This window comes from Lontra canadensis, unplaced genomic scaffold, assembly GCF_010015895.1.
Source record: "Lontra canadensis isolate GAN:19392208 unplaced genomic scaffold, GSC_riverotter_1.0 scaffold173, whole genome shotgun sequence".
Taxonomy (NCBI): domain Eukaryota; kingdom Metazoa; phylum Chordata; class Mammalia; order Carnivora; family Mustelidae; genus Lontra; species Lontra canadensis.
In genome coordinates, this window is record NW_022631167.1 from 1,424,900 (window position 1) to 1,445,219 (window position 20,320).

Sequence of the window (20,320 nt, forward strand, 5' to 3'; positions counted from 1 at the left end):
CAGGAATTCTGACCTAAGCAAATTTCTTCAGTACTTGCCACAGAGCTAATACCAGTTTTGCTCCTCACGTTCCTAAAACCCAGTCCGATCCCTCTGAATTTCTCTCATTTCTCCCACTTTTAATCCCTGTCAGCTCCAAAGGTAATTCTTTATCCTCCAATAATCTTTTTCTTCCAGAATAAATGAAAATCATAGCCTGAGTGACTTTTTTTTTTTTTTTTTTTTAAAGAGAAAAGGAGGACTCTCTGTCCCTTTAATCATCACTCTTTACCTCTAAAAAAGCTGCTCAGGGAGTAGGTAGAAGGAGGTTTGGGTAGTTGCGCGTAAGTGGAGAAGCTGTTTCGGCTCTTTAGCTGTTCACGCCCCTCCTGGCTTGACCCGCTATTGCCAGCAGTCTCTTTGATGGACCATGAGATACCTGTGACATAGTAAGAACTAAGTGATTCTCATCCAAAAGAATCCTTGATGTCCAGCATTCTGATAAACACTAAGAGTTTTCACCAGAGGCCCTGGTCCCTTACTGACATGGACTTAGAAAGCCGGAGCAGGGAGAAGGGATAAAATCAAACAGACTAATCAACAGAAAGAGGAGCAAAGGAAATGAATAAATGGATCACAGAAAAGGAAATTCAAGTGGCTATTAAGCTTAGGAAAAGATGCTCAACCTCACACTTAACAAGCGAATCACACAAAGTAAAGTACGCTGCGATACCGCTGGCCCCGAGAAGACTGGCAAAGATCCAAAGTCTGATAACACTCCGGTGGTAAGGCTGTGGGGAAACAGGAACACTCGAACGTTGCTGGTGGCAGTACAACCCCTGTGGAGAACAACCTGGCAACGTGGACCCCGTACAGATGCCAATACCCTGTGCCAGTGTTTTCACTCTAAAAACTGATCTTTCGTGCACTCATATTGGGCAGGAAACAAGGTTACCGATAGCAGTATAAACAAGGGAAGATTGGAAATGATCTAAAGGTCATCAAAAGTGGACTGGTTGGGGCACCTGGGTGGCTCAGTCGGTTAAGAGTCTGCCTTTTGCTCAGGTCATGATCCTGGAGTCCTAGGATCAAGCCCCACATCAGGCTCCCTGCTCAGCGGGGAGCCTGCTTTTCTCCCTCTCCCTCTGCCATTCCCCCGCTTGTGCTCTCTTTCTTTCTGTCAAAAAAATAAAATCTTTAAAGAAAAAAAAAGTGGAATGGTTAAATAAGTTATGGAAAATCCATACAACATAATACTATGCTCCTGTTTTAAGAGAGAGTGAGTGAGAAATTTCTTTATGTATGGATACAGAAAGATCTCCAAGCTATATTGGCAAGTGAAAAGAGCAGGGTATAAAGGATGCTACCACTGGTGTAAAAAAGGGGAGTAAGAATAAATTCCTATATGCATTTCCACACGTAAAAAGAATCTCCAGTTGAACACGTACGAAGCAAACAACAGCAGTGTTTTGGGATAGAAGGAACTGAGAATAGTAGATGCATGATAGTGTGGGAGGGCAACTTTGCACTGTATGCCTAAAATACTTGATTTTCAAATCCTGATGGTATTTCCTATATTAAGAAAATTTTTTAAAATATTCTTAAAAATCAGATGGACTCTGTGAAGGTGTTAAGTGGTATTATAAAATAGCCAGACAGCGAGGCCTGGTGGCTAAGGAAGTCAGTCCTGCCAGCCGGCTAAGAGCAAGTAAGCCAGCAGTTCCAAATATGACTGAATATCAGAAGCACCTGCAGTACCTATGATAAATTAAGACCCCCCCCATCCCAACCCCCACCCCCAAGACCTACTAAATCAGTCTCTGGAGTAAAGCCTAGGAACCTAACTTTAACAAGCATCCTAAATGGGTCTGAAATAGCCAGCCAAGACAGCTCCAGGATGGCAGACCTGGAGAGCCATATGGCAACTACTGCTGTTGTGTCCTCAAGTTTCTTCTGGGGTTAAATTTCTAAATGTATGCTCATCTAAAAATAGTCTCCCCTCTTTCCCCTTCCTAACAAGCACTGAGGAGACAAGCAAGTGGCGCCTTCATTAGTGACAAGAACCCTGAGGATCAGTCCCTTCCTACAGCCTCCTCTACTTACTTCCCACAGGTTCCCCACTCCAGCTGACTCTCTCCAGGTCATCGTCATCCTCATCATCCACGAAGTCGCGAAGACTATTCACTGCTCTCTTGGATTCCTTTAGCTGCAGAGGGACATAAGGCAGGGAACTCAGGCAGTCACTACTTCTCACCTCTCTCTGACAACCAAGAAGGTTGCCATTGGGACTGGAGATGGCCAACACTTGCTGCAGTCGAACGCCTCGCTGGCAAAATATTTGCCAAGAAAACAAACTGCTTTTTAGCCAACACTGCAGTCCAGTGGCAAGACTTAGAAGGAACGAAAGCTGCTTTTAAGTTCTAATCATATACCTGGCAATGACTTGCTGTGTAAACCTGAGTGAGTTTTATCCAGCTCTCCAAAAATAAACCCATTTCCCCATTTGTAAAACAGAAGCAATAAAGACAACATCCAGTCCAGTTCATCGTGCAAAAATAACAAATTACATCACATGATAAAAGACCTGGGATTCTGAGGGGAAAAAAAGAAACTGAAATCACCTTAAGAATAAAAGTAAGAAGGGCAGAGAGTTGGTTTTTACAATCCTTCTGGCTCTTTTTTCTGAGCTCTTCTCTATGAAGATTTTTCTAAAGATCTGACCCAAAACATTTTTGAGCCTAAGGGAGACACAGTCAAAAGCCAGGTTACCAAGGATATCAGGGAAAGGAATTTTAGAGTGGCACTGTGGAGGTGTGACCTGCGCCAATTGTTCACAAAAACCTACCTGTGAGAGTTCATCATCTTCGTCGTCAAAGGTGAAAGCCTTGAACTTGGAGCTGTTCCAATACTCCTCCTCATCAACCTTTGTCCGATTCATCTGGAGTGAGAGTAAGACAGACATATGTCCCTCCCTGGATTGCTTCCAAAAGAGCTCCAAAAGCTTCAGGTTCCATCACTGCAAACTCTCCCTCCCACCCCACCCTGCAGTTACTGGAGATGTTTAAAAGAATCTGAGAAAGGAAATACTGAGTCTGTCACATCAAATCTGATCGTTGGGTCTCCAACTGATCAAACCATACTTCTGATCTTCTACTTGACCACAAGTAGATTCATTCCTAGAACACCTACTTTGTTCAAGGCACTCTCTCAGGTATTGAGGGGATATTTACAAAGTGCAAAGTGCAAGACACAATCCCTCTTCCGAAGGACCCTGCAATGGAACTGGGGTATTTAGCATTGATACATATGAAGGTAATAGTACAAGACAGGAAAGAGTGATAAGAATGCATCACAAATTTTGCTGAATACACAAGATCATTCAAAGTATCGACAAAACAAATAATAACTACGTTCATCTATTATTCAACACATATCTATTACTGAGGGCCATCTCTGAGGCACTGTCCTAGGCTCCTGGAACATACTATAGTGAATAAAACTGGTAAATATCTTGCTCTCATCTATGCTTGCTAAATGCCTAAGAATGATTAAATGAAGCAGAATTGTCCTGCATCTTCAAATTATGACTGATTTACCAAAAAGTGTTGGCCAAATTTTAGGAACTGAGGGTGTGGCTAAGAAATGTATATAAAGAATCAGTCAAAACACTGTAAGTCTCTCTCAAAACTATTCTAAAATTAGATTTCAGGACAACCCTCTCAGGTACCCCCCTCTTTGGGAGCTTTGTACTCAACAAACTTTACTATAAAAAAAAAAAAAATCAGATTTCACTCTGAAAAAAAAGTTTTGCCCTAGAATTACAAACTAAATTATCAATGCCACTGGGTAGAGTGAAAATTGATTTAAACTAAGAACTAGTTACAAAACTCCCAAAGCAACAAACATAACTCCAAAGGCTACACACCAAATTTTAAAGAAATCAATTTGCTTTTCCTTTTTTTTCAATAGTACCTTTCACAACAGAAGCTTGAGAGAGACTCATCATGGCAGCCCTGCTGAAGCTTCTTTTTTAATGCTGTTTTTTTTTCTTTCTTAGCATTGAGATATAAGAATTCTTTCTTTTTGGGACGCCTGGGTGGCTCAGTTGGTTAAGCGGCTGCCTTCGGCTCAGGTCATGATCCCAGCATCCTGGGATCGAGTCCCACATCGGGCTCCTTGCTCAGCGGGAGCCTGCTTCTCCCTCTGCCTCTGCCTACCACTCTGTCTGCCTGTGCTCATGCGCGCTCTCTCTCTCTCTCTCTCTCTAACAAATAAATAAACAAAATCTAAAAAAAAAAAAAAATTCTTTCTTTTTTTTTAAAGATTTTATTTAGTTATTTGAAAGAGAGCACACACAAATGAGCACGAGTAAGGGGAAGGACAGAAGAAATCTCAGACTCCGCACTGAGTGCAGAGCCTGATATGGGACTTGATCTCATGATCCTGAAATCATGACCTGAACCAACACTATGAGTCAGTTGCTTAGCCAACTGAGCCACCCAGGTGCCCCCTTCAAGCTTTTGATGGCCCTGGACGTACTCTACAGATACTCCTCCATTTACAAGGGGGTTAACATAAACCCAACATAAGTCAAGAATATTTTAAGCTGAAAATGCTGAACAGCACACCTTAGCCTCGCCTTCCTTAAACATGCTCAGAATACTTACATTAGCTACAGTTGGGCAAAATCATCTAACACAATGCCTATTTTATAAAAAGTGTTGAATATCTCATAAAGCTTATTCATTGCTGTACTGAAAGTGAAAAACAGAATGATCGTGTGGGTGCGGAATAGTTTAAATATATCAGTTGTTCAACCTTGTGATCATGGGGCTGACTGGGAGCTGTGGTTCACTGCCACTGCTCAGCACCAAAAAAGCATTATACTGTATATTACCGGCCCAAGAAAAGATCCAAATTCAAAATTCAAACTATGGTTTCTACTGAATGTGTATCACTCTTAAGATGCCTATGTGGCTTAGTTGGTTAAGGGTCTGACTCTTGATCTCAGCTCAGGTCTCGATCTCAGGGTTGTGGATTCAGTCCCCCTGTTCGGCTCTGCACTGGGTGTGGAGCTTACTTTACAACATAGGCAAAAAAAGAGTGATACAAAATATATATATATATAAACACACATATAGAGTGTGTGTGTATATATATATATATATATATATATATATATATATAGTATCACTTTTATACCACCATAAAGTTGAAAAATTGTAAGTTGAAGGATTGTAAGCCCCGGAATCATCTGCACTCTCACTTCCTGACTCTTGTGTTTTCAGGAGATACAGGGATTGCAAGGTATGGTGGGTATTTTCTCCTATCTGATCCCTTCCCATGGCAGACATCACTAATTGATCTCTACTGAATCCAAATATAATTTAAAAGTCCTTCTGGATATCTAAAGCCAAATAAAGCTGGCACATACAATGAAATTATCCCTAATGGTGGTATAAGCACAAGCTTTATAGTAGGCAGGTTGAATTCAAATATTGGTTTCTGAGGCACCTGTGTGGCTCAGAGGGTTAGGCATCTGCCTTTGACTCAGGTCATGGTCCCAGGGTCCTGGGATGGAGCCCTGCATCAGGCTCCCTGCTCAGCGGGAAGCCTGCTTCTTCCTCTCCCCCTGCTTGTGTTCCCTCTCTCTCTCTGTCTCTCTCTCTGTCAAATAAATAAATAAAATCTTAGGAAAAAAACCCTCAAATCTTGGATTCCCAATTCTGAGCAAACTGGTTAAATAATTCTACATCTAGGTGTTGGAGAAAATGATAGCCTACTTTACAGGATTGCAGTGAAGAAGAAATAGGACTCAGGAAACACCTAGCAGAAAGTAAATATTAGGGACGCTTGGGTGGCTCAGTGGGTTAAGCCTCTGCCTTCGGCTCAGGTCATGATCTCAAGGTCCTGGGATCGAGCTGGGCATTGGGAATCTCTGCTCAGCAGGGAGCCTTGCTTCCCCCTTTCTCTCTGCCTGCCTCTCTGCCTACTTGTGATCGCTCTCTCTCTGAGAGAGAATGTCATATCTTTTTAGCACAGGATATTTTACTGACACCTTTCCATCTTGGTTTCCCAATCTGTAAAATGGGCATAACAATAGATGCCTACCTCACAAAATTGTTGGAAGGCTTAAACTAGTTAATACATGTAGAGCACTTAATGCCTGACCTAAAATTAATGCTCGGTATTAATGTTTATTAATAAAGCATCATGGTAACTTGGAAAAATCTACAAAGAATACATTTTTAAGCAATCCTAAAAACTTAAAACAATTAATTTGACACCAAAATGCTGAGAACGGCTCTCACAAACACTGAAGTCAGTGGGTAGAGCATGTAAATGTCCCTGGCACAGATGCCAACTTACAGAGCACTCTGTCATCCTCACAACAGCTCTATAACATAGGCCTGGCAGATTCCATCTCTATCTCACTGATGAGGAAAATGAAGCACAAAAGGATTAGGTACCAAAACCACTTTGCTAATTGCTCTTATAATCCAGGTTTTCCGGCTCCTGGATCTTTCCCACTCTGACATGCATGGTCCTTCCCTGTCTCACTCTAGGGAAAACCAGGGCAGGTCCTCAGCTTCCTGCGGTAAATAAATGTCTGTAAATATCTACAAACGAGCACAGAATGTGTCCAACAAGCCCAGTAATCTACCAAAGGATTTCTGGAATCATTTTTTAACCATGCAACCGCAATGGACACTTGACACCAATTTGTACTTCTAAAGCCAACCCAGAACCTAGATTTACTTGCCAAGGAAAGAGAGAAAGTTAATTTAACGGCTCTAGAAGTTAAAACCAGGTACGATTTTAAGAGTGACTGAAAAGGGTGCTTCAACATGATTTCAAATACAGCAGAGGCTTGTCCCTGTCGTCACCTGTTCATTGAGAGCCCACAAGACAGGGCAGCAAATCCACAAGACATGACAAAGGGAAGGAAAGCAGGCATCCGCAAAAAAAAAAAAAAATCCACGACCAACACGCTCCCTACTTCAGGACGCTTCACAAACCAGCTACCGAGAAGCTGGATTCAGATTTAATCATCATCTTCGGAGCCAGGCTTTTAAGTACGTGACTATGAACTAAGACCAGGGAATGTGGGTTAACCGAAGACGACTCTACCGACGAACGTCCAGGAAGCCGTGGATCTACTGCACTCGCCAGGGCCCGGCGGATCGCCGGCACAATAAATGCTCCTTCAAAATCAAATGTCGAGGCTCACTTAGAGCCCCAACGCCGAGCGTACCCGGGCTCCCAGCGTACTCGGTCGCTCCGACTGCAAGAGCCGGGCCTGGGAGTCTAGGGACGCCTCAGAGAACAGGGGGAAAGGATAAGTTTGCGGAAAGGCTGGAATCAGCCAGACACGCGGCCCACACGGCTTGAGACACCCTCACCTCTTCCACACCGAGCCCACCCTTTCAGGACAGCGTCAGACTCTTCCGCCGCTGGACCACCCTTTCTACTCAGGCTAAGCGGCATAGAAAATGGGCGGAAGCGATTAGTCGCGCGTGGGGCGGAAGGAGGGCACGTGTGTCAAGAAAGGAGTCGCAGGGCATGCTGGAAATTGTAGTTTTTCTGCTACTGTCGTCCCGCACGTTCTGGACGAGACACAGGGCACCTTGACTACAACTCCCAGAACTCCCAGCGCACCGCACTTAAGTCCTTTACTTTCAGCGCGACCTTCCGCGGTTATCCGGCAGGTTACTTAACAAGACTACAATTCCCATGAGGCTCAACAGGACCAATTCAGAGTCTAGGGAAACAATGAGATGTGTTCTTTGTGGCCTTACCGGTGATGAATGGTTGTATGAGCGGTTGCATTTCGGGCCCCTTTAGCGATAACCCGAGGGAGCCTGAAAGAACTCTAGAACAGGCAGAAGCTGAAATTCCGACGAGGTGGAACGGAAGTACTGGGTGCGAGTGAGGAGGAGCCGGAAGTTAAGGCGGGGAGAGGCGGGGAGGGGCGGGGGGTGGAGGGAAAAGCAAGCCAGGAGGTTCTGCGGCCGCTTCTAGTAGTTTCCAGGCGCTGCCGGCGGCTGGAACCAGGCGGTCCTGAGGCTGTGGCTGTGGCTGCTCGGGAGTTGGTGGCGGTGCGACAGGAGAGCCGATGGCCAAGTGGGGTGAGGGTGACCCACGCTGGATCGTGGAGGAGCGGGCGGACGCCACCAACGTCAACAACTGGCACTGGTGAGGGCCAGCGGCCCAGGCCGCGGGAGCGCTCGGCCCGGCCGGGGTTGCCGGTCCCTGGAACCTCGGTCGGAACAAAGCTAGGGCCCGGGGCAGCGCTGCCGGGAGATGGGGCGGGGTTCTTGCTCTGGCAGGGGTCCCTAGTCCCAGGTCCCTCCACACACCACCACCTGCCTCTCTTTCGTTGTTTGGAGGGCAAGGGGGCGACGGGGAGGGCTGCACCCAGAGGAGGGGTTCCAGAGATGCGAGCACATAACCTCCTAACCGATGCTTCCAGCCTCAGCGGGGACATGCTTCTCACACGTGGCCGGAGGAACCAGTGAGACCCACACTGCCGTGGATTGTGGGGGGAGATGCTGGGTTAGGCTCGGGGCTGCGGGTTTGGAATTGCTCTTCTGCGGCTTACGGGTGAGGTTCGGAGTCAGCCGTAGGGGACCGCTGCCTAAGCCTAGAGGGCAAAGGTTTGGAACGTGTTCTGCAGGTGCCGAGAGCTCAGTGATGCTGAAGATGCCGTGGCCTCTCACCCGGAACTATTCATTCGGTTGTGTTGTAACTCCCGGGACTGCCCCTGGTTGCCCGGCAATCGTGGTTTTATAACGTAACCACTTTTAAAAGCCTCTTCTCCTTTATGAAATTAAAAGTACTATTTCCTTATCTGTTCACTCCACTGAACTTTGTTCACACTGTCTTTACTGTATTTTTACTTTGTTGAAGTTCTTTTCGCTTCTGGTTTCTCGGTTTCTCTACTAGTTAGTACCTCGGGAGGCAGAGAATGATTTTTCTTCTTTATATATCTCAGCCTGCCGGCGTTTGATCTAATTTTTGTTTGTTTTGAAGCCCTGACTTAGATTGTTTTCATGGCCGTCTAGAGGACACAAAATGCTTAGGGGATTTTGAGCACAGCCTGAAATTGACAGGTCAGAACACTGTGCTAATGAGGTCAAGACTATCAATTTATTACTTCCTGGACTTGTTAGCTAAATACTGCATTCCGTGGCCCACTCTTGTACTCCTGACCTCAGCAAGATGGTCACGGTTTTCCATTTGGTCAAATGGGGGCGCCATGTTTAAGTGTCAGATACTGACCCTAGCACCATCATGCTGAGAAAGGAAAGCATCATTTTCCATTTGACTTGCAACCATTCCACACAGCTGTTGTCTTTATTGACAATATGGGATTCCTTGCCTTCCTAAATGGCTGGATGTCCTGGAGTGGGACCGGTCTTCTCAAACTTCTTGCCAGACCTCTTTCAGCCTTGGATTCTCTTGCACGGAGCAAGCAGTGTGTCTTTCATGCGGCTCCTGGTCCATAGCTTTATGTCTGTCTTGCAGGACAGAGAGGGATGCTTCAAACTGGTCCACGGATAAGCTGAAAACCCTGTTCCTGGCAGTGCGGGTACAAAATGAGGAAGGCAGATGTGAGGTGACGGAAGTGAATAAGCTTGATGGAGAGGCATCCATTAACAATCGCAAAGGCAAACTCATCTTCTTTTATGAGTGGAGCATCAAACTAAACTGGACAGGTAAGTCTATGCCAGGCCGTCAGGATAAACGTTAACTGCATTTTGGTTGACCTCTTTCGGAGCCAGGGAGAACAGTTAGGGGGAAGTCAGGAACTCTGCCAGGGAGACCGTGCTGCTTTGGAGGTCCATAAGCAGTCAGTACTAGGTGCCAGAATTTCTCTGCTGCTTTGGGACACTAAATGTATTTCCTTTCTGGGGGAGTGGGGGGGGGTGTCTCACAAGTCCCCACCCGTGAGGCGCTTGGGCCACTGAATCTTTGGGCCACATATGTTAGGACAGTTTATATAAGGTCCTATTTCTCAGACTGGCTTTTATCTCTTGGGTGGTTGATTTAAAGATGGGAAGGGGGATGTTTTTAGTCTTGATCTTTTCTTTCTTTCTCCAGTGTGAATCTATCAGTTTCGACTACTGTGCTAATGAAGTTTGTGGGTGACTGTAATTTGGGGCAGTTTTATTCTCTAATTTATGTCCCTCCTGTGAAGGTATTGGCAGAGAATTAGAGCCATGTGTGTGCCTGACCTAGATGATCCCGATAGTTGGGAGGCTGAATTTTAAAAGGCAGTAAAGCTAAAGGAGTACATGTAGGGGCAGAGCTTAAAATAGATTTGTTTCAATGAGCATTTCTCAAGTAAATGGTAATAAAGAGGTGGGGGGAAGTAAATCTATGTTTTCATGACTTTTTTAAAAAACTACTGAAGTGTTGTAGTCTGAAAGGACCCTTAGATGTTCTCTTGCCCAGTGCTCTTTGTATAGATTGGGACGCTGAGGTCGAGAGAAGTGAAGATAAACGACTTGCTGGTTAATTTTGAAATATAGTCAGTTCTGCCATAACGTCACCCATGTGTTCTAGAGATTACCATACTGTGTAAAATTGCTCAACCAAAACCACAGGGCTTATAGGGAAGATAGGGTTAGGGACAGGACACAACACCTAAAACCTGCACTGGTGACACGTTTTTTTAAACATAGGAATTTAAAAAATGATAGCACAGCTCTACACGTTAGATGGGAAGAAATACATTAAAAATACAGTAAACATGTTGCTTTACCTTGACAAAGACCTGAAGTTCACTTGTGAGAGTGGGCATCAGAAGGCTTACAGCAAGCGGGTTATTGTGAATTGGCGGAAGGAGGGTCAGCTAAATCAGGGGGCACGATGACCCCAGCGTGGGTGGCCTGGCTCGTAAGACATGGGCCCCTGAGGTTGCTAGTAGATGAGTGTTTGGAAAGTGTGTGTCTTGTGTATTCCTGTGCGGATCCTTTCAGCCGGGTGTGGTTTTGTGTGTTCACCTAGTGTTTCTTACGAAGAAATTCTGTATTAGCAAGCATGAAATTCATGCTGTGATCCGGTTGTCCCCTAATATGTCAGTCGCATTGGAACAAACTTCTATTTTCAGAACGAGCATCTTAGCAGAACTGACTGCCTTGATCATTGACCCGAATGCTCCCTGGCAAAATTCACGCTAGTGCCAAATCCGTATAGCTCTCAGCCCCATATAGTAATAACACGGTTGGTCTCAACAGATTTAATGAGGAAAGACATTTCTTCTGAGGAAGCAGGGGGAGGGTTGATTGCATCTGGCATTCTCAGAATAAAGAGGGTCAGTTCGGTAGTTCAAAAGAAGCATAAGCAGAGGAGTAGTTAGGACCCCAGAGCAGACTCCTGCAGACTTCTCCTGCAGGAGAGACTAATGACCTTGCATTGCCTTTGACAGGTACCTCTAAGTCTGGAGTGCAGTACAAGGGACATGTGGAGATCCCCAATTTGTCTGATGAAAACAGTGTGGATGAAGTAGAGGTTCGTGCTTCCTAATTTCCTCTTCTGAGTCTTCCACATCCTCTCTTCCCGGAGGAGAAAAATGACCTGTCATTCAAGATTAAAGCCCAGGCTGAGTCCCGGCATTCAGAACCTCAGTCTGCAGCTGATTTCCTAGGTCTGTGGTGCCATTGGGAGCTGCCAGCACAGCTCGTGCTCATTTAATTCCTCTGTTTTAGCTAGTCAGTTGGGTTCTGACTTAGCCACCGTGGCTTTGACAGAGAGAACCTGAGAAGAAACACTCATGGGGATTGGAAAAAATACCCCAGCCCTCACACATTTCCTGTGGAAATGTCAGCAGTTACCTGATTGCGCAGCACCCGCACTCCACTCCGTGGGTCCCCCACACGTTATTTACCACCTCCTTCTGATCTTTCACTCAGATTAGTGTGAGCCTTGCCAAAGATGAGCCTGACACAAATCTCGTGGCCTTAATGAAGGAAGAAGGGGTGAAACTTCTAAGAGAAGCAATGGGAATTTACATCAGCACCCTCAAAACAGGTATCCCTTGAGTAGTTCTCTATGCCTTGAGGAGGTAGTGCCCCCCACCCCGGGCCATCAGACTGCTGATGAAGGGGCCTGACAGTCCTTTCTTTGCCAAATGAATAAAGATTTGGGGGGAGGGGGCTTATTTCATCTCAGAGTCCGTCTATAACCTCAGTAAGGGGAAAGATCTAGAGATGGGTTGTCCGATATATTGACTGTTGAGCTCTTGAAATGTGGCTAGTCCAAATGGAGTTGTGCCCTGAGTATAAAATACAGTGGGTTTTGAAAACCTGGTACCCAAAAAAAGAATGTGAATGATCGATAGCTTTGTTTATATTGATAACCTTGACATGATAGTTTGGATCGCAGAGGACTGGGTTAAATACACTGTCAAAATTAATTTCACTCGTTTTAATGCTGTAATGTGGCTACCGGCAAATGTAAAATTCTGTGTGAGGCTGACCTTGTATTTCTGTTGGACAGTGCTGACCTAGACTTGGCATCCCCAGACTCGCTGCTTGAGCGCAGTCCTGGACTGTCTTTGCTGCACAATGTCCAGGGACCCGTGGGGGTCATTAGCCAGCAGTTAGCTCTCCCCCTGAGAGTTCCAGTTCTGCCCGTATGCTCTGATTTTGATGTTGGAGTACGTAGCGTGGCTGTCAAAGGGAACCAGCGTAGAAGGTCACACCTCTTTTGGTGGGAACACGTGCTCTGGTGCGGTGGCCAGTTGTGGCTGCTCTACAGAGGTAAAGCAGAGCGGAGAAGGGGGACTGATTCTGCATCCGTGGGCATCTTGCCCTCTTACAGTCACTGCAGGTGCCGCTGCATTCATTCACTCCTATCCGTGGTAGACCCCATCCGCATTTAACAAGTTATGATGCTTCTAGTGGACTCGGGTTCAAAACAACCCTAGTTAACATTCTGTATTCTGCAGCGTGCGCTCAGATGCCTGTCTCGCATAGACCAAAGGGAAAGGCATGAAGCAGATAGGCTCTCTCTGTCGTTACCTCGTTCTGGGGTAAGGTGGCCATGCTTGTCAAACTCTAAAGAAGCCCCAGATCTCATCTACTAAGAAATAACTTCCAGGAGTGGGGGTTTTATCTTTTCAGAGTTCACGCAGGGCATGATCTTGCCCACGATGAACGGAGAGGCAGTAGACTCGACCGGTCGGCCAGCACTGAAAACTGAGGAGCGCAAGGTACGTGATTTCCATGTGCTTTTCTCTCTGACCTTAACCTCTAAGCCACAGTGGCGTATGATCTGCCCATGGTGCTTTTCACAGAGTCCGCAATATGTAGTTGTTTTGTTCCTCTTTAACCTGGTTTTTATTCATTTAGAGCAGACCCCTAGAGCAGAGGGAAGCTATCGGGGGCTTCCGAGTCTCCTGACTGCATTTACTACCAGTTAGGAGGTTATGAACACTGGCTTTGGTATTCCTTCCAGTTGGGGTGCTGCTCTGTCTACTTTGACACTGGAGGTCTCCTGAAGGTACCGGGGTTAGATCCCTACATTGACCTGTCAGGAAATGGATCAATTTCACATTTGCAGGGTGAGCAAATATTTTTGTGGAGGTGGACCTGTGCAGCTCAGGCTCAGCACTTGGTCGGCTGCCCTTCGTCAGCACAGTGAAGGGAATCCCAGAGGGGAGGTGGCTGCTTCCGGCTATTTAAGCACAGACTTTTTCTCTGAGAATTATACTGAAATACCTCATGGTTTGCCACGTCCTTTGGTCAGTGGGGTTTTCAGTGAATATCTCTCCTCCTTCACCTGGGATGGTGTTTTCAGTGGGAATCGATGTTCTGGGCAAATCCCCCTCCTGACTGAACCATCCATACACATTCCCTCTAAGCCCCTGAGGTAGTTAGCACCAGAGGCAGAGATGTCTGTGAGGATGAGTAACAGGCCTGTCCTGGAAGCCGTGTTCCTGCAGGTTTCCCCATCCCTCTAAACCTTTCTCACTGCCGCCTCCACAGGCTAAGTCTGCTCCTTCAAAAACCCAGGCCAGACCTGTTGGTGTCAAAATCCCCACTTGTAAGATCACCCTTAGAGAAACCTTCCTGACCTCACCAGAGGAGCTCTATAGAGTCTTTACCACCCAAGAGGTAAGTATAATCCTGTCCTTCAGGCCTCAGGGCATCTGCTGTTCTGGGTGACCTGGGTTGTGGGCACGTCCCCTCTGTGTGCAGAGCAGGTCCTGGAAAGCGGAGCTCTGAGGTTTTCCTCCTACAGGCGGAGGCAAAGGAAAGACCCTTCTGTTCAGCCTCCTCAGCAGAGTGGACATGCCTTCTTTCTCGTCCCATGTACTAGTTTTGGGTGGTGTGAGTGGGCACCACTGGACGCATTCTTGTTAGGAAAGGGAACAGATCTGAAGGAATGGCATCCTGGATTCACAAAGCATTACTCAAGCCAAAGCCTTGAGTAGTGGCTGTTCCTTTGTAGTGGAACGGAATAGAACCTGGTCATTGAGCAAAGTGGTGCCTTTGGAAACGAGAGCTGAGGCGTGCAGGTGTCAGCTGCCTTGGTCCCTGGGTCCCACTGAGAGGGACATCGTCTTCCACCTCCTTTGTTTCCACAGCTCGTTCAGGCCTTTACCCATGCTCCCGCAATGCTGGAAGCAGACAAAGGTGGGAAGTTTCACCTGGTAGATGGCAACGTCTCTGGGGAGTTCACTGATCTGGTGAGTGCCTGCTAGCCCCAGACCCAGGATGTAGTCTCTGGTGAGAAAAATACATCGTTCCCTTCTCTTTTCAGCTCTGTAGGTAAAATTTAATCTCTCCAGTTTGCAAAGACTTATTTTTGATTTCCAAAAGTATGTTGTAGTTAAATTTTCTTGCTTTCCTCCAATTTTTTTTCCTTAGCGGAGTAAAATTAGTTCTTCCTGAAGTGATCCTTTGTGGAAGAGGGGTCATACATATCGGTGGGTGGTGGCTTTCCATGTGCAGCACTGAAATGTCCCCTGGGCACAGCTGACCCAACTGTACTTCAGTGTAAGGGGAGGAGCGGGGCTGGGATTGGGGCAGAAGCCGCCAACTCCATGGTTGTCCACTTTGTGCCCAAGTGGTAGAATCACACGGATGATAGACTCTGTACGAAAGGCAGGTGGCTGCTCCCAGCCAGGATCGGGGACATGGGAGTCCACAGCACAGAGTGATCTCTTCGATTATTTTAGGTCCCTGAGAAACTGATTGTGATGAAATGGAGGTTTAAATCTTGGCCAGAAGGTAAGTATACGGATTTGCCCGTGGCTGTTATCCCTGGAACTCGTTCTTTTCCCCTCGTCTCAAGTCCTGGTGGAAACCCTGGATCCCCTCTGCCTTTCCCCAGGGCACTTTGCCACCATCACCTTGACCTTCCTGGACAAGAGCGGAGAGACTGAGCTGTGCATGGAAGGCAGAGGCGTGCCGGCCCCCGAGGAGGAGCGGACGCGGCAGGGCTGGCAACGGTACTACTTCGAGGGCATCAAACAGACCTTCGGCTACGGCGCGCGCTTGTTCTAGGCCTGGCGCCGGGGCGCTGTCCGCCCCCTCGGCCCAGCCCTCTCCTGACTAGGGCGTGGGACTCCCAGGATTGCACCATCCCAACCACTAACTTGGGGCTGGGGCCCCTTCCCTCCACGTATAGCTGGGGTTTGTGCATGTTTTCTGCTGGGTGGGATCGGAGGGCGATTTCTCTTTTATGTGTACATACGCTAAATAAACGTAATTTAAAAAACGTGCACATCTGGCATCTTCTGTCGATGGGGTGGCTGGTACTCACGAGTACCCTTGAAGACACTGAGTTAAAGGGGGAAAAACAGGTTTTGTTTACATTCTGGCTGAGGGTAGAGGCATAAAGGAAGGCTGCCGCTTCCTGTGCTCCTCTCTGCGGACTGGTACAAAGCTGCTGGTACCTCTTACCTCCCCTCCCGATAGGAAGACAGGGCCGGGGGCGGTGCTCTGGGGTGGACAGTGCCCAGAAACCTTATTGCTGGTGGAGGTGGCATCCTGGGCTCCCCTCTCCGTGTGGCCTCTGAAATCCTCTTGCAGGAACAGATGAGCACTGGGTGCTGCTGTGAGATGTGGAAAGCTGTCCACGCTGTGGCTGAGCGGAGCGGGCCTCAGGTTCACAGCTCCTGCTTCCCGAGCAGTCACTAGGTACCAGACGCTGTGTAACCCCCGTGCACAGCTCGCTTAACCTCCATCATAGCCTTGGGGAAGAGATACTACCAGCATTTTCTGTTGCCTAAGAATCCAGATCTTGCGTTTCTTCAGTAATACCCAAGACCTGGCAGTGGCCATTTAGTAGAGCTGAGACTGGGATCAAAGACTAACCTGCAGAGCCGGTGCTCCAGTCTATACCACTGGCTGCTGCCTTGCCCCTGGGTTCACCACCTCCCACCCCCCAGACAGCTGCTGGTGTGTCAGGCATCCCTCCTGGAAGGCCTGTTACTTCTCCCAGAAAGAAGACACAAATGTTCTTGCTAATCCCTGGTTCCACTACGCAGGTTTACAGAGCACTGACCAAGTGGTGGGGATGTGTTCAAATGGGGTTCCAGCTGCCACGTGGCAAGAGAAGCAACCTCCCCCACACCCAGATGGGAGGGTCACTGTCCTGAACCAGCCAGGCCCTGGCGTCCAGCATCCCTCGGGAGTCGCATCCCTCGGAAGTCCGAGCCTGCTAACCCACACACTCAGCCCCCTGCAGGCACAGCTATTTCCTTCAACTATTTTTGTCTCTTTTTTATTAGGTGGCAGCGAGGCCTGCGAGCTAATCCTAACACCGTGACGTGGCCACAGCATTGTGGTCAAAGCAGAAAACCAGTACCCGTCGGGATCATTTAGACCCCTGAAAGCCTCTCTGGGCTTGAATTACCCAAACAATGGTGGACTGAACTAATTAGCATCTAGTTTGGCATTAGATCTGCCTCCTGGGGGCCAAAAAGATGCCTTTTGGTAAAAAGCCTGGACGGTAGCTTGAATCAAACCTAGGGGCCCCTCCTAACAGACTCCTGCTACCCACACAGAACAGTGACAAAACAGGAGCCCTTTCATACTTGGCTGGGGAGTTAACCAAGTCTAGATTTCTTGAAAAAATCCGAAGCAGAGATCACAAACTCCTTAATAAAACCCAAAACATCGGGCAGATCACCCGTCCCATGACACACTCAGTGACAGTTCACATCCCCAGTGCTGACAACGGCTGTTAGAGTTTTTACCACTGCCATTTTACTGATAGCATTTTTGAGACTAAAAAGCAGAATAACAGAGCTAAAAGAGACAACTGCGGATTTGACTGCACTTGTGTTAAGTTGTGCCCCTTCTCACCTGGATAATGGGTACAGTAGGCACCTTATCAGAGCATTAGAGAGAACACATACAGAAACACTGGCACTTGCCGGCATCTGGCAAATGTCCCCTACCAACAGCCGGACTCCAGAGCCCAGGTGTCTTCCCTGGGGCTAGAATTATTTTGAAAAGCTAGTTAACTGGCCAAATTGTGAATCATAGGCCAAGGACTCACCTCACTCAGAATCCCCCCGGGGGAACCTGTTAAAGTCAGCAAATTTTATGGACTCCGCCCCTAATTGATTCTGACTCAGTGTGGGGTGTAGCCCATGAACCTAAGAGTTTAATAAATACCGCAGGTGATACTGGGGTCAGGATGCAATTCGAGAAGCATCCCAACCTGTTAAGAAAATCTAACTGTAATGGAGGAGCCCGCAGAAGCACATTTTGTGACCTTTTTGTGACTAACAGGACAAAGGCTCCTGAACCGTTCTGTCTTCCAACAGACAAGGGAAGTCAGCAGGATCAGGAAGGGTTCATAGCACCAATTGTTTTAAACCCTGGTAAGAATTCAATCTGACTGGTCTTGCCTAACCTAGGGCCCTTTAGGAGATACACCAGAGGGAAACTGGGCAAAACCATCCTGGGGACTGGGCAGTGGCAGTGTTCACGCTGGCTGCATGGCCACAGAGGGCTCCTGGTGTTTGGGACAGGAAAAACAGCGAGTCAAGACAGTGACCTCACCAACACTGGACCCGAACAGGGCCGGGGGTCAGGTGGACTCTCCTGGGCCAGGTACCAGTCACACCAAATCCTCCCTTCGGCAAGGTCAGCGACCCCATCACTGTTTCTCCATACACCTGTGTCCTGGGCCCTCAGGTCCCTGCACAGCACCTCCTTCTCCTTTGTAGTTTGAATAAACATCATTTTATAGCTGACTGGCTCTCCAGCCCCTTCAAGGCTCCTTTCCAACCCCCTTTATCTTCTGTCAGCTGTGGCCTGACATGATAGCAATTCCACCTGTCACTTGGATTACAGATCAAAAACGTGGCTGGCTAAATTCAGTTTGGGTAACAGACAAGCATTAGGTACAGATTAAACTTACACAATGTGTTTAAGTGTCAAGGTAAGTTAGATCAGAAAGGAGGGGAATGAGCAGATTCCTATGGAAACAGACTCTGGGATGTCCTTATCTTCTTACTTAATAAGAATTTCTGCTGGGGCACCTGGGTGTTTCAGTGGGTTAAAGCCTCTGCCTTAGGCTCAGGTTATGATCCCGGGGTCCTGGGATCCAGCCCCGCATGGGGCTCTCTGCTCAGCGGGGCGCCTGCTTCCCCCTCTCTCTGCCTGCCTCTCTGCCTACTTGTGATCTCTGTCTGTCAAATAAAATCTTAAAAAAAAAAAATTTCTGCCAGGGCGTCTGGGTGGTTCAGTTGTTTGAATGGCGGTTCTTGATTTCAGCTCTGGTCATGATCTCAGGGTCCTGGGATTGAGCCCCCTGTCGGGCTCCCTGCTCAGCATGGAGTCTTGCTCGGGATTCTCTCTCCCTCTCTCTCTGCTCCTCCCCCTGTTCTCTCACTCACTCTCTCTCAAATAAGTAAATAAGTTTCTGCTAAAAGATAATCAAAACATTCCTGTGCTAATAATCACGTTGATTGCCCCAGCCAAGAGAAAGGGAATGAACTTGGATCTCATCTGGTGACCTGAGATCCGGCCCTTGCTGCCCCTGTAATATTTTAGTCTCACCCAGTGTTTTTAGACTGTAGTCCAGGACCAGACTAATAAACTTACCTCTAGGTGTGGTGGTTATGGAAACATCTGGTTCTCTGAGCGTCTCCAGGTGATGGCTGGGCATACCTTGTCTCATTCTCCTTCCTGATGTGTCTCTGTTCTTTCCCAAGTGCCAGGAGTGACAGTGCAGTGTCTGTTATGGGTAGCAACCAAAGCAGAGTGCAGGTCCACTTCCGTCATCTTACAACTGTAATCCTTTGGGCAACTCTGGGCAGCAAACCACTTCCTCTGGAGTGCATGCCATTTATCTCTGACTCACAAGTCCTCCTGTCTCCAGGAACTAGCAAATGTGCCCCTGAGGTCCGGCCAGCTTCTCCCACCTGCCAGGCAACACTGTAGAAGTGTGGGATGATTCACACCTACATCCAACCTCTGCACTCCAGGAGCTCTGCCCACCCAACTGGGTCAAGCAGTCGCAAACCCCACCACGGCGGGCTTGGCTTGGGCCGCAAACAGGGCTCCCTACACCTCTGCGGAGGCTCCCAATTCCTCATCAGACAGAATTTGAAAATAAAGTGCTTTATTGCGGAGGATCATGAAGAGCTTCAGGGCAGCTGTCTGGGGACCGAGGTCCCCACCTTTTGGAGCTTCTGTGAACAGGACAGTTGGGACTTCACTTCAACTCCACAGACCAGAAGTACAGTTCAGGGGCGGAGGTGAGGGGGCAGGAGAAGCACAAGGAGAGCTAGGATTGCCAGTCAGGCGCCTCTCTTCCCAGCGCTGAGCTCAGTGCCTCGATAACATCAGCTCAGAGCATGAAGTGGGCCATGGTGGGGCCGTTTCCACCACAGAATTGGCCCAGACCTGGGCTTCCCTGCCACCAACCCAGTCCAGAGAACTGGTTTCCCAGTTCACCGTGGGGCACATCCTCTTGAACCTGTCCTGAGCCTAGCCCAAGCCGCACCATCTCCCAGGCCTGCACGTGCCTACCTACAACCTGGACAGGACAGACGTGCCGGACAAAGAGAGGGCCCTGAATAGGTTGACCTGTTCCCCGCCTGGAGCCATCCCTTGCCTTGGCCGCCTCAACCTGTCTGTCCACACTGGGCCCCGCAGATTGACTTCAGCCCTACACCGAAGGTGTCCCCCAAAGGGAAGCTTGGAGCCTAGATTGTCCTGCAAGGGACACGCTCCTGGTCTGTGGTGGCTCCCAGCAGGGCTGGGGCAAGAGGGCCTCGTGCAACCACCCAGGGGTAAGTAGGGGGCCACTCACAAGGCTGGCTGCCAGCCTGAGTAGCACCTCAGGACCTGGACTTTCTGCCACC

General features: G+C 48.0%; 2 protein-coding genes across 5 annotated transcripts in view; one reads left to right on the top strand and one right to left on the bottom strand.

The window, feature by feature from the left end:
• Window positions 1-7,891, bottom strand: part of VIPAS39 (VPS33B interacting protein, apical-basolateral polarity regulator, spe-39 homolog) — a 26,418-nt gene extending 18,527 nt beyond the window's left edge. For 2 of the 4 annotated variants that reach the window (XR_004381291.1, XM_032846214.1), the window contains exons 1-4: window positions 7,383-7,504; window positions 2,825-2,917; window positions 2,083-2,185; window positions 272-418 (exon numbers count right to left, since the gene is read on the bottom strand). Coding sequence is in view for 3 of the 4 variants with exons in the window: in XM_032846214.1 (XP_032702105.1) it covers window positions 272-418; window positions 2,083-2,185; window positions 2,825-2,917 (343 nt within the window). In the remaining variant the exon portion in view is untranslated. Of the gene's footprint in view, window positions 1-271; window positions 419-2,082; window positions 2,186-2,824; window positions 2,918-6,866; window positions 6,886-7,382; window positions 7,505-7,778 lie in introns of those variants that run through there. The other 2 variants (XM_032846215.1, XM_032846216.1) reach the window with 2 other exon arrangements.
• A 56-nt stretch (window positions 7,892-7,947) lies between these two features.
• Window positions 7,948-15,717, top strand: AHSA1 (activator of HSP90 ATPase activity 1). Its single transcript, XM_032846223.1, has 9 exons — window positions 7,948-8,175; window positions 9,508-9,698; window positions 11,414-11,496; window positions 11,898-12,015; window positions 13,110-13,198; window positions 13,974-14,102; window positions 14,576-14,677; window positions 15,170-15,221; window positions 15,325-15,717. The coding sequence occupies exons 1-9, from the start codon at window positions 8,096-8,098 to the stop codon at window positions 15,495-15,497; spliced, it is 1,017 nt and encodes a 338-aa protein (XP_032702114.1). The 5' UTR covers window positions 7,948-8,095; the 3' UTR covers window positions 15,498-15,717.
• Window positions 15,718-20,320: the final 4,603 nt, after the last annotated feature.